This window comes from Sinocyclocheilus grahami, unplaced genomic scaffold, assembly GCF_001515645.1.
Source record: "Sinocyclocheilus grahami isolate Dianchi unplaced genomic scaffold, SAMN03320097.WGS_v1.1 scaffold355.1, whole genome shotgun sequence".
NCBI classification, from domain to species: domain Eukaryota; kingdom Metazoa; phylum Chordata; class Actinopteri; order Cypriniformes; family Cyprinidae; genus Sinocyclocheilus; species Sinocyclocheilus grahami.
The window spans coordinates 1,110,806-1,136,797 of NW_015505534.1; the positions used below are offsets into that span (position 1 = coordinate 1,110,806).

Consider the following 25,992-nt stretch of genomic DNA (forward strand, 5'->3'; position numbering starts at 1 on the left):
AAAAAGGATAAAGGCTTTTTAGGAATTCATTTGTTTAACAACCTATTGTCAACCTGAGGCCTGAGATTCATACACAGTTCCTTTGAAGCTTTTTCATTCAGTAAATCAGATGCTGTTTCTTTCTCGCCTATTTCTCTCTTTCTCATAGATATTTAACTTTAATTTATTTAGACACCATTGTTTTATATTTATTTTATTGCATTTTTAAACTGTCAAGTAAATTCAATGAAACAAAATTTTATTTATATTTTATTTTATTTTAGTAAATTCAATTTGCTCATTTAAATTTAAAGTAAATTCAGTGAAACCTTTTTATTTATTTATTTATTCGGAAGAAGAAATTCATCATTCCCTCTTTTTAAACTGTCAAGTGAATTAAATGAAATAATAAAATAAAATGTTTTTTTATTTTACTGTAAAAAAAAAATTGTTTGAAAAGCAATCTTTTTCTTAGAATCCATCATTCTCTTCTCTCTATTTATTTATTTTTTTACTGTCAAGTAAATTCAAGTAAACTTGCCAAGATTTTTATGCTAATACTAAAAATGCTGGAAACTGATCTTTACGGTAAAATCGTATAAGATTGCCCTTCCAGATTCCTAATCACAGGACCTCAGAGACTCTTTAAGTGCTTTCTTGTACTTGCAAATGACACACAGAATCGCCTGAATGTCTGTGATCTGCAGTCAGATGTCCCTTGACCTTTGCCCAACGTGCTTTTCACCTTAATACTATTTTATAGCTCTTACGTTTTGAAGCTGTCATGATTCTTATCAGTCATATTGAGTGCTGGTCCCTTCTCTATTTAGCTGTCCACCCTGCGTCACATAAAGCCAATTCACTTTGGTCCTTGAGGAGTTGAGAAGAAAGTCATTTGCTGTGGAAACTTTTGCTCAGGGGAGTCGTACACTTTCACTGTGATATTTGGGGAGATTTTCATTTGCAAGTTTTCAGCTCTTTTGATCTTTTTCTATCTTAACCAGGAAGCACATAGCCATATCCATAGACTGATACCCAGAGGCAGTCTTTCAGAAGAGGAGGCTGTTCATCACAAGAAAAATCCCTCCGGACTAATAAAAGCCTTTTAGAGTGTGAACGTGATAACTTTTGCACATTTGTAATCCATTTTGAAATGGTCACACCTCTGTGTGATTGACAAATACGGTAGTTTTAAGGAAGAAGGGTCTGGACTCTGGGTGGGTCTGTCTGTATGGCTGCTCCTGTCACTGTGAGTTAGTATTACTCAAACTTTAAGTACTCTTGGTGTAGCCATAAGTCTTAAACAGCCATTAAGTACAATGATGAATGAATGAACGGATGGGGTAAGCACCACTTTGTCCGTATTCAGAGCATGACCGTTCATTAGAGAATGGCAGGAAGAAAGATGGAGAGTAAGAAGGACAGAAACAATGATTAAAACCAGTATAAAAGAATGATGACAAGACAGACTGGAAGACAAAAAGGTCAAATCTCTTATCCAAGTGACCGTATTTATCAATGAATACTACAACAAGGTAAGATAAAAAATTATAGATTGTTTTTATAACCTCATGTGAAATAATAAAAGAAAGCTTTGTACTCCTAAAGGGTACACATTAGTACCTTAAAGGTCTATATTAGTATTTAGTGTACATATTACTAACTTTTGAAAGGGTGCCATCCCAGTGACAGCTTTTGTACTTTTTTTTTTCTGAGAGTGTAATAAAGCAATAAGCCCCAAGAAACTGTGGTTTACCGTGAATTTATAACAGCTAAGGGGCGTTGTTAAAACCCCCTTAGCTGTTATAAATTCACTGTAAACCACGACTTCACGGGGCTTATTGCTTTTATAAAACGGTTATTCCATATACGTAGTAAGGTTTCACTGCAAATAAAGTGTAATGATATAAATAAAAATAGTATTCTTCCACCGAACAATGTAGTTCCTCAGAAACAGTTGTGATTCCAACAAAGTGGTTGCCGAGCAACACACAGAAGTAAACAAAGGTGTATGTTTGTAGTGTAATTTACAACAGCTTCGAACGCGGCTCAACCAATCAGAATCAAGGACCGGAACTATCCGTTTTATAAAATAGCATAAAGAACATATGAATAATATACTGTAGGGTGTTTCACGGTTGAATTTATTGATTGTTTTTGTGAATATTAAAATATCTTCAGGTAATTGAGTTAATTTTCATTTTAAAATTGAAAAGTAGCAATGCATTCTGGCAATTTTTTCTTTTTTGGCAAATTGATTTGATTTTTATAGTTTCAGAAGTAATCTATTGCTTATCCATCATTCTCTACAATGGAAATTACATTTTTTAACTGTCAAGTAAATTCAGTGAAACTTGACTAATATTTATTTTATTGTACCTTTGTATTATTTTGTTATTTCTTAGAATCCATCATTCCCTTTCTAATTAGTTGCATATTTTACTGTCAGATAATTTCAGTAAGACTTGTCAAGAAAAATAGCATAAAGAGCTTAAGAGTTGTCTATGTAAAATCTTATCTATGCACAATCAGCTTGTAACACTCCAAAGAGAAAGGAAAACTTGAAATCGCATCATATTACCCCTTTAAAAAACACACTCCAAACCCACACACAACAGCAACCTTGCAGGTGACTCAGTGAGCATTTTTAAAGATGGAAATTTATAGTCTTGTATTTGCCTTACAGCTGCAACCTCTAAACTACTTTGCTAAATGAAGAATGAGTGATGCACTATGCTCTGGCGTTTGACATAACAGTAGAGCAGATGTTATTCCTCTCACAGACCTGGATTTGTAACAAAGCATTATTGCTGTGTGCATTAGCCACTGTTTCTGATTGCTGTCCGGATATTGGAGCCTTTTGGGGGAAACAAGCAGCCAAGCTGTCTTCTCTTCCATCGTCTTCTTCCTCCTCCATCACTATAGAGAAGCAGGAAAGAGAGAAATGTCAGGGATGCTGTGGTCGGGGCAGGCGTTATTCCAAAATACCTAGTATTTTCCTTAGGGTTGCACCGAATATTCGGCAACCGAAATTATTCGGCCGGAAATAGCAAAAAAATCTCTTTCGGTGTTCGGCTGAATAAGCGAAAAGGCAGAATAATATGAACCGACCAAATAGAGGCACACGCTAATGCAGCAAACATGTCAACAGTGTGAAAGTATTTAAAACTATCAGAGAAAGACACAGAAATCATTACAAGCATCAAGCACCGACAGCAAGAGACTTAGTGCTGCATCAAGTCTCCGATGAGAAGACGAGGTGGCTGATGCTGGTGGTTAGGTTACTGTATAATGATTGAAATCGCGAAATGACCTCAAACGATTAGTAAATCAACTGCAGAATGTTATATTTTCGAATGCATGCACCAATTGCATGTATTCTGACAGCGCTGCATGAGCTCTGCACTGAAACTGTTACTCGTCAGTTGCCCAGTAACATTTTTGTGAATTTTTTTAAAGGCATGTGACAATGTGATACGTGCGACAAACATCTTCCCAAATTCGTAATGAGAATCATTTATAAATCTGCATGCTGTTGTCAACAAAAAGAAGCACTGAAATCTTCCTGCGGGTTTCTGCCAAAATAAAAGCCGAGAAAAAGCAACAACTCCATCGACATTCATAAATGATAGTATTGTAATTTTACTGTCGTTATGTAAAATAAAATAAAAAGTAAGACAATAATAATGATAATAGTAATTACCCTACAACAGCTCTGTTAATACATTTATTATAACATTCACACACAGTGTTCAAATTGGGATCTGTAATATATTCTAATGTTTTAAAAGAATTCTCTTCTGCTCAGCAATCTGTAATATATTCTAATGTTTTAAAAGAATTCTCTTCTGCTCAGCAAGGCTACCTTTATTTGTACAGTAAAAAATACATGCCTGATTCAAGTCTCAAAAATGGCCAGGATGTTAAAAGGATGTTAAAAAAATGTTGTGTTAAGTAAATTTTTTTTAATTGTTGTTTTGTAATTAATTTTTTATTTGAAAAGCAGGTCAAAACAGTAAAAAGCACATTTTGCCAATTGAATTAATGCAATTATGAAAAAAATGGCAAAATAGGCCTACATGGGGGAAAAATGTGAAAAACCGTGTTCGGTATTCGGTCTTCGGCCCAGTGTTTCATTTTGTTCGGCTTCGGCCTAGAATTTTCATTTCGTTGCATCCCTAATTTTCCTCATTCACTCTCAAGGTCCTTCACACTGACAGCGATGAAATCTCTGGAGGCCTCCCAGAATTTTCTGTTGGCTTCTTGTCAATTGCTCAACTTTCTAGTCAACTGTCTGTACTCCCATCGGTAGTCGCAGCATCACGTCACTGCTTATTTGCATTAAGTTGTCTCTTGTGTTGTTGAAAATCGACATTGCTCGTTGAAAACAAATGTCTGCCGGTTGTTTTGCAGCTACAAAACGCTGCCGTTCCTTGACTGACAGGGCGTGCAAAATGCAGTGAAAGGAAAAAAGATGGAGGGATTTGAAAAAAGAAAGAAAGAGCCTAGATTGTAATGTAAACATGAGGATTGGGGATTTTTGGGGATTGTTTGTTGCCAAACTTTGCTTTTAGTTGCTAAATCTAAATGAAACATCTTTGATTAAATCTAGATTACAGTTCTTGATCATGCAATAACTGTTCAATTTTGAAAAAGTTTCCTAAACCGTTTTTTTAGTATAGTTTTTTTTAAGTAGCTCAACTGTCTGTACTCCCATCGGTAGTCGCAGCATCACGTCACTGCTTATTTGCATTAAGTTGTCTCTCGTGTTGTTGAAAATCGACATTGCTCGTTGAAAACAAATGTCTGCCGGTTGTTTTGCAGCTACAAAACGCTGCCGTTCCTTGACTGACAGGGCGTGCAAAATGCAGTGAAAGGAAAAAAGATGGAGGGATTTGAAAAAAGAAAGAAAGAGCCTAGATTGTAATGTAAACATGAGGATTATTCATCTTCATCCTGCTTAATAATACTCCCCACGTGATTCCACGGCAGGACAGATGATGTTGAGGGGTTCAGAGGAGATTAAATGGCAGGTGGCTTTTTCTCTCTACACTCTAAAAAATGCTGGGTTGTTTCAACCCAATGTTGGGTCAAATATGGACTAAGCCAACTGTTGGGTTAAATTTTGGTTACATTTTTAAATTAGCTTTTTAACCCAAGAGTTGGGTTAGTCTATATTTGACCCAACATTGGGATGAAACAACCCAGCATTTTTTAGTGTGTATCTTTCTGTAAATATAAATCATTATTTTTATTTAAATAAAATTGTTAAAAATTTTTGGGGATTGTTTGTTGCCAAACTTTGCTTTTAGTTGCTAAATCTAAATGAAACATCTTTGATTAAATCTAGATTACAGTTCTTGATCATGCAATAACTGTTCAATTTTGAAAAAGTTTCCTAAACAGTTTTTTTAGGATAGTTTTTTTTTAAGTAGCTTTGTTATGTGCTTTTTTAAATTAGTTTTCAAAAACATATATAGCTATGCATCTTTCATTTTTATAGCTTTAGACTATAGCTTTATTTCAGTTCAGTTCATGTGGACTACTTTTATGATGCGTTCAAGGTGTTTTGTATTTTCATAGCCATTTATAGCACTTTTTTGTATAAAAACAAAAAAAAATGCAGCATGGACATTCTTTGAGAATTTCTCGTTTTGACTTTTTCAGAAGAAAAATAAAGTCATACAGGTTTGGAACGACTTAAATTTTTGGTGAACTATTTTCTTAAGTCTTTTAAGTCTCATTCCTCAGTGGTTTGATGTGTTTCCAGTAATAACCATATATGGTATCTCAAGCGTTTGAACACTGGAGTGATACACTGAAAAGAAATGCCAGGAGATAAACCAGAGTTAATGATCTGCTGTTTCGCTAGAGAAAGCAAGAGCCCATATCTGCCGCGTTGATTTCAAATACCTCTCTTGTGTTCTTTGGGAAAACAAAGCTGTATTGTGTCCAAATTAATAAACACCATCATTTATTAATATCATGATTACTGTGAAGCCTCTTTAATTACCCTCAAGCGATTTTGGGTGGGCAGAGGGGCAGGCTGGGTATTGATCCATAAAGAGAGCTGGAATGAAACTGTGAGATGAGTGATGAAAACAGAAAGAGAGCAATATAGAGAGAAATGGAGCCAGTTTGCTGTTGTGACGAGTTAATCCCACAGTAAGAGCTTCAAAATAGAAATATTTTACTCCGAGCTGGCCTGACAAAAGAAGAAACAATGAGTCAGATACATGAGTGACAAGCAGAAGGAGCATGGGAAAAAGATAAAGAGCAGATCAACGAGTGGGAGGATGAATGGATGAGATGAGGAGACTATCAGAACTATCTAGAAGAAATGTACCACATTTGTAGCACAGGACTGAACTAAAGCTACAGCTTGTCTCTGTTTTTTGGCGTCTGTTCAGTTTCTCATTTCTCAGAAATGAAGTGATTGATTTAAGGCATATTACATTTACAGTAAAAGCTGGACTACATGCCTTGCCATCTAAATTGAATCTTTTTCAGTGACGTGCTGGACTGAAATAAGGAAGCAAAATGTTCCCTTTCCTTTTTTTTATCCAATGTTTTTATACAGTTTGTAGGTTAAAGGCATTTGGAACGCCTTGTAGGCAATGTATTTCAATTTAATGTAATTTAGGAGAAAAATATTTGAATGATTTTATCATGTCTATTTTAAGTATAGCATATGTTAATGTTAATATGTTAGGACATTGAGTAAATATGTTTAATGCAATGATTTAAAAAAATTATTGAAATTATTACAGTTTAATTTTTTTATTCTGCTCTCTAAACGCTGGATATTATGAGATGATATTGTACGAAGCTCAGTGAAGTGTGCTTTGATTAATTGTAGGTCAGGTAGGAGCAAGTTGAACTTGTATAGGGTTCGTTTTTACTTTTCAGAAACATTCTAAACTTTAACGCGCATTCAACAGACAGAAACCAGTTCATATCTGTTGCATTTACTCCAGCTGAAACTCATTTCTGATCCAGATATTTGAGAGTGAGTTCACGTCTGGTTGTATTTTACGCTTTCTAGATATATACTAGAAATCAAGTCACATTGATGTGGGGTCACAACTAGGATCTCGGTCATATAAGAGAACGTCTTTCTCTTCTGCAATATTGCAATAATTCTGCCTCAAACGGTTTTTGCTTATTTGCAGGCCAGAATTCCTCGCTGTGTGACCTTGTCGAATGTTCGCTGAGTAAGGCACTTATTTCCATTGCCTGATGTCAAATCTCTGTATATCCCAAGCGAGACTCGGCCCCCTCTTTGCCTACTCATTTCAGCTTAAACCCATTTCAGCTGCCCTCATTTTGAAGCTAATTGAATTCTCCAAATTGACATTGCCCTTTTAAGACAAGAACTACGGTGGCCCTCAGGGGGGCCCAGCACAATGGCATTAGCAAAGTAAAGAAAGCACAGTCAAATATAAAGATTGAACAATTCTGACAATGTTTTGAAAATGCATCTGGAGGGTCGCTTGGCAAATCCCTTCAGTCCCTTCTGCAATATTACATTTAAGGTGAAAGGTGACATTTACTGTATAATTTATATTACCATAACTCTATATAATATCTATATTGTCTTGGCAATATAAATAACATAAAATTATATTTTTATTTATTATTAAAAATTGTGCTATTATAGTTACACATTAAACTGGTATAGAAAAAAGTTTTAACATAAAAAAAAAGTATGCACTTCAAGGCCAAGATAATTCTTGAAGGGACTGTAAAGTGCAACTTCTACCTGCTAACAAGCTGTTTTTATGTTTGGATTGGTCTGTTTATAAGAACGCTTGCTTATATCTCTGAGAGCTTATCTCCGGTGTGCCTTTAGGACATCTATTGACTGCTCCGCTCTGCCACTGTTCTAAAGAGAGGTGTACAAATCTATCGTCTCTTTGGGAGAGAAGTGCTCTTCGAAGCACAGGACTTAATGTAGCTCAAGAGGAAGGAAACGAAGCTCCAATTTTCGGCATGGGCCGTAGTCAGGCCGAAACAGTAATATCATCTGAGAACAGAGATCTTGTGCTTTGTTGAAAAGCGTAGTCATTCGCTCCATGTCGTCGGTTAGAATAGTAAAACTCTGATAATAAGACAGATAGAGCTGTAACCGACAGCAGCTCCCGAACCCAAGCATTTGTCATTTTAATTAATGTCTAACCAAGGTGACACTGATCTTGATCATCTAATTATTTAATTTATTGCTCAGTGGTCTTATGCTTTAGCAGTTAGAGGTAATGTTTACGGCAGGAGTTAGATTGATTTGTTTTTACATCATTTTGATGAAACCGAATGACTGAAGATTAATCTATCTATCTATCTATCTGTCTGTCTGTCTGTCTGTCTATATTGTTCTTTCTGTCTATCTATCAATTGTTTTGTCTGTCTATCAGTCCATCCATCCATCTGTCAACCTATCTATCTGTCTATCTGTCTGTCTGTCTGTCTGTCTGCCGCTCTATCTATCGTTCTTTCTGTCATTCTATCCATTGTTCGATCTATATCTATCTCAGAGTGTTTTTTGGTTGTGTTGATTATTATGTATTGTTATAGTAATTACTGACAGTTCCACCCCAGGATGAACTTCTCCGCACTTGCCTGACTTTCACTTTGCTTCACTTCATCCAAGGACAAGACTTCTTTCAGTCCAGAAGCATATCCCCTATAGGACACTTTATTTTATTATTTTTATATTTGCATTCTATTTTATTTGAGAGAAAATAGCTTTCCGGTCTGTATGGAGGTGAGTTATCTCAAGTTCCTTTTAGATAAAGCTCAATCTGGAGATAAATTGTCTCATTGAAGCCTTATTCAAATTCAGTGGGGTGTGATATGTGGGGACACGGCTGGAGTTTCTGCTCTCTGAGTCGCAGTCGCACAATGCAGTTCTGGCGGACAAAACACTTGTTCTGATTGTGCTGTCCTAAAGTTATGATATTGATCAGCAATTATGTGTTCCTGTGATTTAAAGAGGCTGTCAGTCGAGTAATGTCATAATTGGTAACCATAGAGGTTGTAACACTACTGATGGCACATGATCGATCCCATCTTGGCCGCTATCATTCTTAAGGAATTATAAAACCTCACATTTTTCTTGCTTGTTTTATTGATCATCTTTTGTTGGAGAGATTCTGCTTGAGCTTTGCTCTTTGTAATTGAGCAATGGAGCCGATATCCCAGAGTGCTCTGGAGGGCACTGTATATATACTACCATTCAAAAGTTTGGGTTTAAGAAATACTTAAGCAAGGATGCATTAAGTTTATCAAAAGTGACAGTAAGAATTTACATTTGTGTTACCTCAAAGAATAAATTAAATGCTATAAATATATATAATGAAAAATGTACAATTTAATAAAGTTAGCTTCGCTTCTGGTAAGTTTCAGACTAACACTGATCTGAGGGCTCAGTATTTATCTCATCTGCAGTGGTTGGCCACAGCAGTGTTTCAGAAACAGTTTGTTCTCCGGCTGAGGATGAATTTGAGTTCAACAGCACAGCAACCTCATGAGTTTCTAACTGAGGGAATTTATGTGAAATCATGGGGTTTTCAGAATAAAACAAAGAGAAAGAGGAAATATAGTAAATGGCTCTCTGGACTCTGGCCCTGGTGAGAGCAATATGGTCAGGACAGCATTTTATGTTTTTTTCTTCTGGTAAGTTTCAGACTAACACTGATCTGAGGGCTCAGTATTTATCTCATCTGCAGTGGTTGGCCACAGCAGTGTTTCAGAAACAGTTTGTTCTCCGGGTGAGGATGAATTTGAGTTCAACAGCACAGCAACCTCATGAGTTTCTAACTAAGGGAATTTATGTGAAATCATGGGGTTTTCAGAATAAAACAAAGAGAAAGAGGAAATATAGTAAATGGCTCTCTGGACTCTGGCCCTGGTGAGAGCAATATGGTCAGGACAGCATTTTATGTTTTTTTTATTTAATAATTTCCTAAGTTTTTGTTCACTTTGCCAGTGTTGTTCTTAATTGCATTCTTTTTGTCTCTACCTTCGGTTTGCAAGAACAGCGAATTTCTAGACTAGTTATTCTTCAATGTGGCTCATGGGTCAAACCAGTCAGGGAATTTTCCTCTGAAATAGTGTGAGAATAAATGGTCTGTCATTTGATGCAACCGAAATGCATTGGTTCCTGTGGGAGTGCTGTACGATAGAGCTTATCTAACTTGCAGCGTTTAACACAAAACACACTTTGTTCTAAAGAGAAAGAAAAGAATAAGGGCAAGAATAGTTCAGGCATGATCAGCATTCACTCACCTCAACTGCCGTCTCTGTCTGTATTGATCAAGCTCAGTTCAAAGCCTTGTGTCTTTTGACGGTTTGATAACATAGACACTAGTGCTGCTTGACTGCACCTGCAAACCAGTTGGCCAACAAACATGCATCTCCTCCCAACTAGTCAATAGGCTGTTCAAGCAGACATAACTAGATCAAATGAATTTAAGGCATGCGATAAACCCCTAATCGACCCAAAGTGAACCTCAAACCAATCAAATAGGTAGGCATGTAGCAAGTACCTAGCTAGTTATACAGTTTTCCAGACTAGTTTACTGAAGTGTTGTGGTGTCATCCTTTAGCTGGAATGAGTGCCAATTCTAGGCTGAGCGAAACACTGATCGATGATCATGTTGACTCTGGAGCAGTGCTTTTTTATTAGGAGACTAATTAAAGGGAAAGCTGCTCTCAAGGAAAGAGGCTGAAACATGAGAGAGAGAAAATAGGGAGGAGGGTAAGAGACATTACGGAGATGAGAGTTATGATATCAGCAGTGAACCAGAGGCTTATCCAGTGATGTTGCAAGATTTCAAATGTGTGCTTTAAAGCCACATGTGTCTTAATATTAGTATTAATATTGCATTTCATCTTTTCTTTATTCTTCTCAGGGTGGCTTTTATAAAGGTGTGGCAGGATCTCAGGTGACTCTGTCCAGTTTGGTGAACCAGAGCAGGGCCATGCTGGAGGAGCAGGCCAGACATCTGCTGACTGAACCGGAGAGGCAGACTATGGGTTACTACATCCAAGAGTACCGTGATGGTCACATCGGTGTTGAGCAGCTGGTCATGGCCCTCCTTGAGCTGTTCAATACACATGCCAAGGTGGAGACATTTACGTCAGTCTTTACATTGCTCTTCCTGAAAAAATGCATGTGATCATGTTTGGAATAATAATCTGCCACAGTTTAACAGTCTAACAGTTTTGCTTGATGTATTATCATATTTTGTAGTTTCTACCAAAATCAGTATTGTTAGTTATTGTTAATACTATACAAAATTTTTTTTTTTTTAAGATTTAAATGACTTTTTGAATTCATAATATATAAATAATAAATGTTGGAATGATTTCTGAAGGATCATGTGACATGGAAGAATGACTGCTGAAAATTCAGCTTTGCCAATAAAAGAATAAGTTACATTTTAAACTATATTAAAATAAAAAAACTATGTTAAATTGCAATAATTTCACAATACTACTGTGTTTTATAAAACATTAAAATCTCATACCATCCCCAAACTTTTGAATGGTAGTGCAACTACTTTAATTTTCTGAATTTTATACACAAATATTTTTTTTCTTTTTTTTTATTAAAGACTTTACTGGCTGAATGAATTATTATTAATAATACTCATAATACTGACACTACCCAAAATGTCCCCAGTATATTGGGCCATCATTGTCCAGAGATTTACAGCGAGTATAACCTAATAATATATTCCCATTTATGAACATATTAAAACCCTTGAGATAAAAAACAATCAACACGAGCCCGGTCACATTCACGGCTCTGGATGTGTGTGTATTTGCAGTTCTCTCTGCTGTCAGAGGTGAGGGGGCTCGTGCTCCCTCAGGATGTGGAGAGATTTGACGGCCTGGTTCTGAGACGAGAGATCGAGGCCCTGAAGGCGAGGCAAGGTGGCGGAGCTGGGTTTCAAGACTCTTTCTCCATGGTTTCTTACCCTGACACACTGGCCTCCTCCTCAGCCAGCTTCATGACCAACACCACCCTCAGCTCTGCACGGGTAAGAAGAAACATCTGTGTTCAGAATGAGTTTCTATTGAATGCTTGTGCGCAATTATTATTGAATCAGACCCAGTGTCTGTATCTAGAATTTCAGGCAGGAAGTGTTTAAGGCTGTGCTTCTGTATTGGTATGGGATGAGTGGATGGCATTGTTGCTGTGTGTGACATAGACATAAAAAAGCATGTCAAAATTGGTAGGCAATTTGGGCACAAAGAAGGCGTTTGCAGATTACTAGGATACAAGATGAAGGGCTGTAAAGTTGCTGTGGGAAACAGCTTTTGTCCTTTCTGTTGGAGGCTTTTATGTCCATCACTCGAAACCTGTCTGTCCTCCTGTCTCACTCTGTCCAGGCATGTCTCACCTCAGCTCATCTTTGTTTCGTTGTGAAAGTGCAGCTGTTTAGATTTGTAGCCATCTCAGTTCACAGGTCTTAACACCCAATTCCCTATCCCTCTCAATAAAACAGGAAAGACTCCTCTGGCTGATAGATATGATGGAGGTAGGTTAAACAATCTCTCGCTTACCTTTACAAAATGTACCATAGTAACCGTAGTTCCCACCAGCAAACCATTAAAAATATATTACTGTCCTTACTTAAGTACTGTAGTAATATTCAGCGCAGTTTGTCCTGCACCATTTCTGCTGCAGATATGAATGATACCTCAAATGATGCGGATTATTGAGGAGAGGTGTGTTATTACTTTTCAGAGTGATTAGACTTATGATTTTTGCCCAGTGAGCGATGAAATGGCTAAAAAAAATCATATTAACATTAAAGGAGGTACTTGAACAATACAGTATTTAGGGACTGGAATATCATAGAGACTTATGATGCCGTTTTTTTCCCAGTAACCAACCACCCAGAACACCCTAGCAACTGCATAGCAACACAAGTCCACCTAAAACACCCTAGCAACACCAATCCACTCAAAAGACCCTAGCAACTGCGTAGCGACACAAAAAGATTTACATAAAATGGCCTAGCAATTGCATAGCGACATTAAAACCACCTGGAACACCCTATAAACTGTATAGCAACATAAACTAATCCACTCAGAAAACCCTAGCTTCATAGCAACACACACAAATCCACATTGACAACACAAAAAACAACCAGAGCACCTTAACAACTGCAAACACAAAACAAATCCACTCAGAACACCTTAGCAACTGCATAGCAACCCAAAAAACAACCAGAGCACCATAACAACTGAAAACACAAAACAAATCTACTCAGAACACCTTAGCAACTGCATAGCAACACAAACAAACACTATACACTCAGAACACCTTAGCAACTGCATAGCAACACAAGAAAACAAACAGGCCACCTTAGCAACTCCCTAGCAACCACCCACATTACCATAGAATTAAGCACCACTCAAATCCTCTTTAAAAAATTGTCACATCAACATTTTTAAATACCAATTATGGATGCTTGTTTCCGCCACTGAATAAAAAATTTAAAAAAGGTCATTGTGACGCAATTCAGATTTTTCTTCAATTGTGAGTTGTAAGGTCAAAATCAATCACAAGTTTATATTTCACAATTCTGAGAAAATAAGTCAGAATTGTGATATATAAACTCACATTTGGTGGGAAAAAAGTAAAAACAGCGAGAGAGTCAGAATTGCGAGTTTATATCTTGCAATTTTTACTTTATTTATTGCAATTTTGACTTTATAACTAAAAAAAAAGTCAGAAATGTGAGATAAAAATGATTATCTTTTATCTATTTTTATTTATTTTTTTTAGCTTCCATAACCAGTAAATATAACTATGATATTTTGGTGGAAAATATGGTTACTATGGTATTTTTTTAAAGGTATTTTTAAAATATAAAAATGCATGTTTTTTCGGTTTGGGTGTGTCTCTAGCAAACACATATATTAAAGAATGAGTTTGCGATGATGTGGTTTTGTTTTTAATACACACTCACACATACAGGAACAGAATACAGCACAGTTTATATTCTCTGCATGGATTGATCCCTCTCAAAGTCACTCATGTCTGTGTAAATGTGTGGGTTGCAGTGATCAGACATAAGTACATGCATGCATGTCGCAAATCAAAAATGTGTCCGCTGTGACTTTGTACCTCTTCAACATGGGTCATGTGTGTGTGTGTGTGTGTGTGCACTTTGGAAATGAGCGAATGTATTTGTATGCAAGCTTTGTTTGTGACCCTCCTCTGTGGATTGGTGTTGTTGTAAGCTTGCCAGCTCTGGCTCTGGTAATTACAAGAAGCAGCGGCGGCGGTCCACACTGCAGCCTCGCAGAGCTCCTTCCGACGAAACGCTCGCTCTGGGACTCTCATCCTGGTACCGCACCTCATCAGCCATATGCAGACCTGTCACCGCAGATAAGCCCCCCCCCCAGACAAAATAAATAAAGAAGAAAGAAGTGTCGCAGAGAGCGTCCTGATTTATGCTCCAGTGGAGCAGAGCAGGGGATTGTGGGAAGGTGGAGGACCTGAGCCAGTACAGTGCAATGTCTTTCGGAGTCTGCCCTGCTGTCTTAGTTTGAAGGAAGGGAAGGGAACAGAACATTGTGTCCAGCCAGATTTGCTGAATGTGTCTCCAGTGGTTTGATGTCATTGGCTAATTTTTGCACTTAAAAGATTGTAGTTAGTATTTTTTATTATTATTCAGCAAGTGACAGTAAATATGCATTTTGAAAATCATGGTTTCCAACAGAATATTAAGCAGCACGACTGTTTTCAGCATTGATAATAATAATAATAAATGTTTCTTGAGCAGTGAATCAGCATATTTGTATGATTTCTGAAGAATCATCTGAAAGACTGGAGTAATGGCTGCTGAAAATTCAGCTTTGTGATTACAGGAATAATTGCATTTTGAAATATTTAAAAACAAAAAAGTTATTTTAAATTGTAATTATATTGTACTATATTAGTTTTTACTGTAGTTTTAATCATATATACATGTATGTATATTTATGAAATTAATACAAAACTTTCATCATTTTGATACAAAAATCACTGAAAATAATAACTTGCAGTTCATTTAAAGTTAAGGGTTAAAAATTCAATCTGGAGTCAATCTGGTAACTCTTTTCTCTCTCTCTCTCTCTCTCTTTTTTTTTTTTTTTTTTGGTAACTATCCATTATAAGAATCGACTCATAAGAGTCATGTGTAACGATTCATTAAAGAAACCGACTCGAGTCATTTGTAACTGTTCATTAAAAGAACCAAATCATCAGACTCAGTTGTTCATGAATCAGACTACACTGTTCATGCTGTATGGTTTTAATTAACTAAAAAAAAAATCACGTGGTCACGTGGTCATAAATTGCATTGTATACTTTTTTTTTTTTCCATGCAGCTCTTGAGGTCAGCTCAATAGCAAGACATTTCTTGCTATTATTTCACAATACACAGTCTTACTTTTGTAAGTGTGAATAAGTTATGTTGTAAATTATGAAATCTTTTACCGTGCCATAGAAAACCACTGGCATTCACTGTATGGGGCACATCATTTAACTTGTGAAAGTCATTCCATTATTTCAAATGATTTTCCTGTGAATAGTTTAGAATGTATCATGAAATATAAAAGTGGAATATGTGAATTATAAATTGTACAAATATGCAGCAAAAAAACACGATTATTATAAGAATGACAGCCAAAACACATACAACAAATTAGTCCATAAGTGCCTCTTTTGTTAAGTGGTGAACAAGCAAATCAAGTGAATGTTTTGGTGGAGGGGAGTTTTAATGAGCTGAATCACAGGTCTGAATGCAATCAACCGTCAACGTCACAAAACACCTCCCTCTTATTCCACCCAAGCACACAAATCAGGGCTTCTCTTTTTCTCTGTGAGAAATGTGTTTGTGTGCGAGAGATGCGTGTTGGATGGAAAATGAGACTGGATGCGAGATTGAAATGTAGGACTGTACAATTGTGTTTTGATGCCCCTCTGTGAAATGGGCCCTCAACAGAATGCAATTTGGATTGAACTTTTGTTTAAGGGATAAACACACAGCTGTATTTTTCATTTGTTTCATAGTCTCTTGTTCTTGTTTTCTCTCTTTTGTTTTTCTCTCTCCCAGAACGATGGTGCCACAGAGAACAACGGGGAACAGTCTCTGGAGCGTAGCAATGCCCTGCCAGACATCTCTCTGGTAAGCCCTTCAGTTTGAGGAGGAACAGGAAAGATAAAAGAGGGGGAACAGAGAGAAAAAGGGAATCTGCTGAGGTGTGTGGAATAGAGAACTGGCATTGAACACCTTGAAAATGACCAGGGGCAGATTATGACCAGTTTTGATGATGGCTTTTGAATGAAACCTGGTTATTAAAACTCTCAGCATAGGGGTGGGCGGCATGACCAAAATGTTATGTCACAGGAAACGTAATTTTGTATCAAAATAACAACATATTTCATATATAGTTTTTAAATTGAATCTAGCAAATGCCATATGAAAACAACTATTTATTTTAATTCATTTTCTATATGTTATAAAATGTATAAATAAAAATGTTTCCAGTGTTAATTTATTTTTATTTCAGTTTTAGTATCAGTTTTCAATCATTTTAGTACTTATAAGTACAGCTTATTTCAGTTTGTAATATTTGATAGTTTTAGTTTTTCACACAATATTTAATGTAATTTTATTTCAGCTTTTTTTTTTTATTGACAAAAATGATAACACTGATTCATAATAGATAAATGATAATTCTGGCCTCAGTACAAAACCAGGTTATGAACAGATATGTGATTTCAAAACAGAAGACTTTCAAAACTAACATTATAAAAAATACTCTATATTCTGACTTGAAATTCTGATTGTACATTGAAAAACAAACTGATGTTGCTAAACTGTGCTTCATATGCCCCAGAATGATTAATCCTTCAGTCCTAATCTTTATTTACTCCATGTTTCTTGTCGCTGTCATGTGAAGATAACGTATGCAAAGAAGTCCTGCACACTGGTGAGAATATATCTACAGTACCACAGTATAGTGGTAGTCTCTACTGTTGACATATTTTATACTGTCATGCCGCCCAGCTCTATCTCAAATGGCTGTAAAGGCTCGGCTACTCAGACAGCTGATGGTTGTTTGACGGAAAGAGAGAAATAGACGAGATGATGACACTGTTGCTGAAGGCTGCCCGTTGTGAGAGAGATGGCCGAGGAAGATTGGGGTCTTTCTCAGAGAGTTTCCTGTTGGTATTCTGATGAAATCCTATTGAGCACCAGAACAGCTCTATCAGGCGCTTCCACAGGCGCAAGTCTGGAGCATGTGAAAATAAAGTTTCCAGACAGCGTTCAGGCCCAGATAAAAAATTTTTTTAAAAAAACATGCAGACGACTCGCATATCGGTTTGATTGCTTTCTAATGGCACTGACACCTCATTCATCTGGCTTGTGCACACTCCGTTCAGCCTTAATTTGTTCATTTCCTGTTTTTTTGTTTTTTTTTTGTTTTGTTTTTTTGCTTTGCCACTTGGTCTGAATGAACCGATTGTTCTTGTCCTCAAAGCAGTGATTTGTGGGTAATTGTCGAATGTTTTAATGTATGGGTGTATATGGTGTATGTGAATATTACATTATGAGCTGCGAAGATTGTGTTATTGATTACGGAATGTTTTATTGATCTCCTTTGAAATATCACCTGAAATATGGCATCACTAACGCCCTCCTCTTTCATCCTAGGATGAGATTCATTCCACCTCAGATTCCCCTCCTACCTTTAAACCTCCTCCTCCCCCAGGGCTTCAGCGCCGACCCAGTCGAAAAGCCACGCTTAGCAAACGTCCCTCTTCTAGCTCCTCCCAATCGGGTTTGTACTTCACCGCCCCTTCTCGTTCCCAGAGCAAAGAACCCAAACACCCAAAAGCACCCAAACCTCACACATCTCCTCTTGACACCCTCAAGATAGATGTCCCAGCACCTCAACTCGCAGTCGTGAGCCAGCATACTATCGGACCGTTCCCCCGGGTCCAGTCTCCTAGTAAGGTGAAACCTGCTGTCCAATCCTCATCTCCGATTCCTCCACCCGCCCCTAATGTACCTGCGCCACCTGGGCCGCCGCCTCCTCCTCCGCCCCCCTGCCCAGATAAGCCCGCTCCTTCTTCCCCAGCATCCAATCAGCACTTTGTCATGGTGGAGGTGCACAGACCCAATGCAGAGCCTGATGTGAACGAGGTGCGGCCGCTGCCACAAGTGCGAGGTGAGACTGAAATATTTGATGCGTTGTGGGCAGCTGCGGATATTTAATATATCATTAACCAGCTGTCAATTTCTATCCTTTCTGGTTATTTTCACCCATTTAATGGCTAAAAAGTCATTATCCTCAATGTTCAAAAGGAAAAATGATCATTTTAAAATAATTAGTTCAGCCAGATATTAAAATTAAATCATTCAATCAGTTTCTTTTTGTGTTGCATGGATAAAATAACCACATGAGATTTGAATTATTTATGACTTAAATTATGGTTTAACAAATTAAATTAATTATGATTAATTGGGAACTACTTTGGAAAGTAATACAAAGTAATCTACAATTGCGGTAATCCATTTACATATACCTTGTAGAATCTGTAAAATGTAATAATTTTAACAAAATAGTATAATAAAAATAATAAAAGATACTTGTTTTTAGTGCCTGGTTGTGCTTGTTTTATACCTGGTTCTTTAAAACAAGCAATTTTTATGGTTTTTAAAATTATTAACATTCTGCAGATTATGCAAGGACTATGTAAATATATGACTTCAGCTGTCTATCAACTGTTTACATGCAGTTCAATTTCAGTCTGACTAAAGCAATAATTTGCCTTTTTGACATTTAAAGCATTTTAGTCCAATTGAAATCATATAAATACTGGAATGCACTAAATGACTTAAAATCTGGTCAATGGTTGCATAAGTCGCATGACAATAAAAATATTATTACTGAGTATGAAATAGCATACTGTATAGTAGGTACTACATTTGGTTTGAAACTTGCTTTGTGACCATTAAGGATGTTCTATGTGTTCTATATAGTATATATAAAGGTGACTAGTATGAATGTTAGTTTGAATGAAATTCGGAAATACTGCATCCGCCATGTTGTCACTGTCATGGGACATACGGTGTCAAGTGGGTTGCTTCACTGCCATTCACGAATCCACTCCCATGGCCTCATGGGATACTAAAGTGTCCATCAAATGCACACTTCAGAATCTTGCAAGAAGTAGGAGGTCATCAGGGTGCTTTTCACCTACTGTTATGAATACTATGAATTTGGACATACTCGGCTCACATAATGTTTTTCGCCTACTATATAATATGGAAGTAGGCATATTCAGATGCAGGGTATGTGTTCCTATATCAGCTCAAAATATCAAAAATGTTTGATATCCTCCGATGGGATGGAATCATAGCCTGAAGCTAAAAAAAACAGAGCCTGCTCAAAATGACCAAGATCTACAGACTGGCAGTGACCTTTGGCAATTAGAGATGACGTCTCCAGACAGACCGAAGGTGCAAAAATCTGAGCAAAAGTGGTGTATTCCAGACTTAAGTCTGGTTTTTGCAAAGTTGTACTAATAGAGATAGATAATACATTTGTGACTCAGCTTTGTCCAGCCTGTGTAAGTTAATCAGGATGGAATCATAGCCTGAAGCTAAAAAAAACAGAGCCTGCTCAAAATGACCAAGATCTACAGACTGGCAGTGACCTTTGGCAATTAGAGATGACGTCTCCAGACAGACCGAAGGTGCAAAAATCTGAGCAAAAGTGGTGTATTCCAGACTTAAGTCTGGTTTTTGCAAAGTTGGACTAATAGAGATAGATAATACATTTGTGACTCAGCTTTGTCCAGCCTGTGTAAGTTAATCGGCCCTTGGCACTGTGCACATGCTCAAACACATAACGTGTATTTAATCCTTTAAATATTCCATTACGTGTCAAGTATTTTTGGAAAAACAGATGGAGACTGTAGCTGGACTACACAAAAACCACTCGATTATAACTGTATATAAATGTACTTAATGTTCTTGTAGGAGGGACATTATCCCAGCTGTCAGACAGCGGACAGACCCTCAGCGAGGACAGCGGTGTGGACATTGCCGAATCTGGACGTCTCAGTAAGGAAAGCAGCCCACGTCCCAGCCGCACCAGAATCCCTCGGGATGGGCACGGAGGAGGAGAAACATCTGCCAAACCGGTGAGACCGAGAGAGAGAGAGAGACGGATGTGTGAGAGTCAATGACAGTGACAGAGGGTTGGTGTTAAAAGTGTGAATGAGAGTGAAAGAGTGTTGACAGAAGAGTGCAGTCGCATAAATCTGTTTCCTCCCTCTGACTGAGCGTGCTTGACTTTTAACAATTAATTTTCACTTTTCTTCTTTTGGTGCATACATTTCCTTTAGTTTTTCTGTTCTTTCTTTGTTGACTCGTCCACTTCATCTCATCTCATATCACTGATCCAACAGCTCTCTGAAAAAACAATCTCAGTGTGCTGAATCAAGACGCGTCCGTCTTCCTTCTGGCCATCCTTTAGCTATTTGCTTCCCGGCTTTCTTATACGCATGAGCTGTGTTGTTGATCTCGCAGAGTGAACTAATAGTGCTATCTGAGGACACTGTGGTTGGGCGTAAGCCACTTCCCATGGCCCTATTTTAGGCCGTCAGACACAAAGCAATGTGTATCATCAAAGCCAAATGTGTCTTTGCTTCCTATCTCTGTTCCCTTTCATTCTCTCTCCCTCTCTTTGATTTGCTACTCTCTTGTCTCTCTTTTTTCTTCTCTCCTCCTCTTCCCATTTTTCCATCCTGTCTCTAATCTGTCTGTGAATCTACCTTGCAGCCGGGTCTGTTGGAGCCTACATCCACTCTAGTGAGAGTGGCAAAAAGCACCAGTACTCTGGGCATCGCAATAGAAGGTGGGGCAAACACACGTCAGCCCCTCCCACGCATCGTTACCATACAGGTGAGTAGCCCATACAGAGTTATTTTATATAAAATAATAAATATAAAGTAAAATATTTTTTTATAATATATTATAATAGTCAGATTTAATAAAAATATATATTACAAATATATAAAGTACATACACTCCACGACATTCTAATTTATTGAGATGCACCTGTACATGTTTTTATGTAAAAAAAAAAAAAAAAGATAAAAAATACTGATCAAAATACAGTAAAAGCACTAATATTGTAAAATATTGCAATTTAAAATAACTTTTCTGTTTTAAAATATTTTAAAACATAATTTATACTTACGATGGCAAAGCTGAATTTTCAACAGCCATTACGTCAGTCTTCAGTGTCACATGATCCTTTAGAAATTATTCTAATATGCTGATTTGTTGCTCAGGAAACATTTCTTATTATTATCAACATTGAAAACAGTTCTAATTTAAAATATTTTTGTGGAAACTGTGATATATGTTACTGATGGTATTAAAGAAAGTCACTTTTTGTCTTAATTTATTCCAATTTATTTGCCTTCATTTATTCAATTTAATTTATTCCATGAGCAAAAGTGTCCAATAGTATGGAGGGTTACTAAGATAAAGTAAGTAACATTTTACTGGTCATGTGATCTCAACATGCCAGCTCCCATGAGGCGATATTTTAAAATATTTTTATTAGGCTACTATATGTGAATAAATATGATTTTTAACATTTTATATGAATTTCTATTTTATATTTTATATGATATAAATTACTGAATAACCTTTTAAGTATTATATTTAATGAATCTCACACTGTTTGTGCTTCAGATATGAATGACACCACAAATCGTGAAGCTTGAGGAGAGGAGTTCTATTACTGTTCTATTATTTGATTGTCACCTGGAAGATGGTAAAACGGGAGCAACGGTAGTCATATCTAGCAGCGAGAATGTCATGGAGACTTGTATAGGGGGCTCTTTTGAGTTGGTTTAGTAAGCAACCTCCTAGAAAACCCTAGCATCCGCATAGCAACTTTTAAATTCCAGCACCTTGACCAACATCCTAGCAACATAGCGTGATTTTTGTACAGGCAAGCGCCACACATTTTCTCCCGTTGTAGTTCATCTAACAATACTGAACCTGAGTATGAAGTAATACTGTGGTACTATTGGGCGGCTGCAAGGTTTTACAGCTGATTATACAATTTCAAAACCCTCTGTCAGGTCTAAAGCCAATGCAGAGCAAAATGAGTCCCAATCATGTGCTCCCTGCCGTCAGTCATATATACAGTGGGTACGGAAAGTATTCGCCGACAGACTTGCTGAATTGAATAATGAGCACAGGAGCATGTTATAGACCTCCAGTTGTAGTCAGCTGTAGTGCATGAAGCAGCTGTTGATGTTTGATGCCATTGTGGCAGTGGATTATTCCTGATTCTGTCTTTTCTAGTACTTAAAATCTCAAGCACACTGTTGAACAGGCTTGTGGGAATGCTGGTGGTTAGGTGTGCAATTTGTAGAGCGAGTTTATTTTGTGAAAGTCTCTTTTGTGAAGACGTTTCTACGTCCGACCGCGCTGGAGAGGCAATAATGTGCATTTTAAGGAGGGAACTGCTTCGGCTGTGAAAGACGAATCTGAAATTACAGTGCCACTGATTAACAGTTGATTTAGCAGCAAATCAGCACTTTCTTAATAAAAGCTTGAGAGACAAAAATAGAGCAGACGCTGGAGAACGGGATAGACTGAGCAAAAATAAGAATGTAAGAGACAGTGAAAGTAAGCTAGAAGAAAGGAAGTAAATGTAGATTGAGAGATGTAGAAAGTGCGTCTGGGGAGGAGAGAAATGGACAGGCTTGAGTGGGTTTTAATTCCCCGGCTGTAATCGGTTCATCAGTATCATAATGAAAATCCAATAACAAAAGCGCCTGTAGATTAGATAATGTGGAGCTCTTTTGTTTTGATCATTTTGAGGCGGTGAATGAAAGAAGACTGAAAGAAGACTGTGCTGGTGAGATCTAAGTGAGTGACTCTTGCATTTTAACCTCCATTAGTTTACTACTTCCTGTTGCGTAAGTGCTGTCATGCTCTGAAACAGGCTGATTTATGAGCAATAGTTTCAGGCCAAGGATTAAAGGGGTTAAATTTGGATTTTGGAAGATGAGGGACCCTAAAATCTGTTGCTCTAAATCATCTCCTCCCAAAAAAAATTGTAATCTGTAATCTGATTGGTTGGGTGTACGTAACTTCCAGGTGAGGTTCTTATAGCTTTGCCATTTTTATTTTTTTTTATCCTGAGAAACAAAGGTGGTTAAAACATACCAGCGGTTTGTTTTCAGTTCAGAATTGTCCGTATGTACAGAAATTCTGACTGCAAAGACAGCACACATTTCTTTGGTGTTATCAAGTGTTTACAGAGACTGCTGCAGGATTATTTGAAGGAGCTGGCACTATCACTTAAAGGGACAGTTCACCCAAAAATGAAAATCCTCTCATCGTTTACTCACCCTCATGTTGTTCCACACCTCTATGATTTTCTTTCTTCTATGGAACACAAAAGAAGACATTTTGAAAAATATTTTTTTGTAAAGTCTCTAGTGGCACACAGCATTCTTCAAAACATCTTCTCTTGTGTTCCACATAAGAAAGCCATACAGGTTTGGAACATCAGGTTAAAAAAATGATGACAGAATTTTAATTTTTGGCTGAAATATCCCATTCAGGATTACTTTAGTATTATTTCTGTATTAAAGTACTCATTAATAGTATTTAATTTATTTATTAGTATTTATTTAGAATTTTTGAATTACATTTTTTATATTTTCATTTAAATTCTTTTGTTTTAGTAATTTTGTTATGTGCTTCTGTCATTTTTATAATTTTTTTCTATTTCTGTTAAGCTTTATATTTTATTTCAGTTTTATTTAAATTAACAAAAACTATTTTTAATAGTGTTCATGTTAATTAAAAATAGAAACGCTGATCTGTGTTGGGCAGTTTTTTTTAGGTTGTTCTTGACCAGACTGAAGTGACCAGAGAGCAGCTGTAGGATCTGCCTTCAGGATCAGTATACACTTCAACTTAGAAACGTTAACTTACTAAATGAACAACTTAATTTCAGATTCAGACATGTCTCAGATCTCTCTAGTGTGATTAAATCTGGGATTTCAGCAAACTATCAATCATTTCTCCACCTGGGATCACTCAGTGATTAATTATTTTAATTTTCAACTTTGATGAATACGTCCTTCTTTGATTTCCCAGTTGAAATGCACAAACAAATGGCATATATTCAATCTAAATTCAGTTTTTACCCAGAGGGAATATGATTTTCTACTCAGAGCCAAATCTACTCTATAAATACCATATCTGTGTGACTGCAAGTGTATTTAGCACCAAAACCGGACTGACAACCATATTCTGCTTCTATGTGAACGTAGTTGGTCTGAGTCAAACATTAAATCAATTAATCTTCATTTTGTCAAACTATCTCCATTTTCTTTCACACAGAGAGGTGGTTCGGCTAGTAACTGTGGACAGCTGAAGGTGGGTCAGGTGATCCTCGAAGTAAACGGAGTGTCTCTCAGAGGAAAGGAACATCGGGAAGCCGCACGTCTCATCGCAGAGGCCTTTAAAACCAAAGAGAAGGACTACATTGACTTCTTGATCACAGAGTTCAATGTTGCTCTATAAGACCGTACGAGTCCCATGATGCTGACGGAGTAAACTGGGATGCACCGCGACCGTGATGTCTTGCCATGATTAACCCCCAGAATCCTGTTACATGCTAGACTTCAGCTCATCCTCCTCTGTGGTGTTTTGAAACCAGTCACTGTTTGAAAGGCCATCCTGTGTGAGCATATATATATATATATATATATATATATATATATATATATATATATATATATATATATATATATATATATATATATATGAAATATAAAAAATTATACAGAAATTCATATTTTATATAATATTTTGTGTGTGTTGGGGACAGTGAAAAAAATGGTAGGGCAAGTAGAAATCCAAACTACTGACCTAAATCAACATTGACTAAATCAAAATGTTGAGTTTTAAAATTCAGTACAGTTAAAAACAGCAGCATGCTAATGCCCAACTGTTGAAATCAATTGCGAGTCGATTCTCCTGTTCACTTACTTCATAGAGTGTTCCAAATCATTCACATTTCAGCTGGGATGCTATCTATATAGGCCATAGACAGCAAGGCAGCTCAATAGATTTTGAGAAGATTCTTTGAGGACACACCGGCATTGTGAAGAGTCTCAGAGAAAGAAAAATCATTCTCAGATTTATTTCGATTTAGCAAGAAAATTAGAAGACCCTTTATCCAGTTATGAGTGGTGAAGCAAGAACTTCACATTGCAATCAGAGACGAGCAGCCATCGAAATTAATGAAAAGTTTAGGTCTTCAGCGAGGGATCTGATTGATGCATTGAAAAAAAGGCATTCAGACTGGGATAAGGTGGCAACACAAAGTCATGTTACGTAAGAGGGAACAAGTGGGAGAGGAAATTGAGAAATGGTGTTATTGTAATGTGTGAGTCTGTCTGTCTGTCTTTGAATGCAGAGGCAGAGTGTGAAACAGTCTCACAAAGCCAAGATGTGTGTGTGTGTGTGTGAGAGGCAGAGTAAAAACTACCTGAAGCTTTGAAATATTGACTAGTGCAAGCACAGGACTGCTCATTTCCACCTGCCCACCCTCTCTAATATGACAGCCATCTTAAGCCCACCTAGATCACATATGCCACCATTTTCCCTCCTCTACAGTCCCTCACACAGTGTGTTGCCTGTTAGTCTCAGACATTTGAACAGTGTATATATGGTATATCTATATATTTTAAGTAAATTATTTGTAAAAAGTTGATGATATAATTTTTAATTATTTTCCTTTATATAGCTGAGGTGCTCAGAGGGAAGACAGGCAAGACAGAATGAACAACTTATATAGATGCAAAAAAAAACTTAACTTAGTGTTTGTCTTGTTTTGTAGTACAAATATCTAAAAAAAAAAATTTAATCCCAGAATGAAAGTTTG

The 25,992-nt window shown here is 37.0% G+C and overlaps 1 protein-coding gene across 1 annotated transcript in view; it reads left to right on the plus strand.

Moving 5' to 3' along the window:
• LOC107548774 (whirlin-like) overlaps window positions 1-24,786 on the plus strand; it is a 78,853-nt gene extending 54,067 nt beyond the window's left edge. The window contains exons 4-11 of the mRNA XM_016229580.1: window positions 2,803-2,892; window positions 10,890-11,102; window positions 11,811-12,023; window positions 16,098-16,169; window positions 17,703-18,219; window positions 20,037-20,200; window positions 20,841-20,963; window positions 24,444-24,786. Of these exons, the coding sequence (XP_016085066.1) occupies window positions 2,803-2,892; window positions 10,890-11,102; window positions 11,811-12,023; window positions 16,098-16,169; window positions 17,703-18,219; window positions 20,037-20,200; window positions 20,841-20,963; window positions 24,444-24,626 (1,575 nt within the window). The 3' untranslated portion in view covers window positions 24,627-24,786. The remainder of the gene's footprint in view (window positions 1-2,802; window positions 2,893-10,889; window positions 11,103-11,810; window positions 12,024-16,097; window positions 16,170-17,702; window positions 18,220-20,036; window positions 20,201-20,840; window positions 20,964-24,443) is intronic.
• The last annotated feature ends 1,206 nt before the right edge of the window (window positions 24,787-25,992 follow it).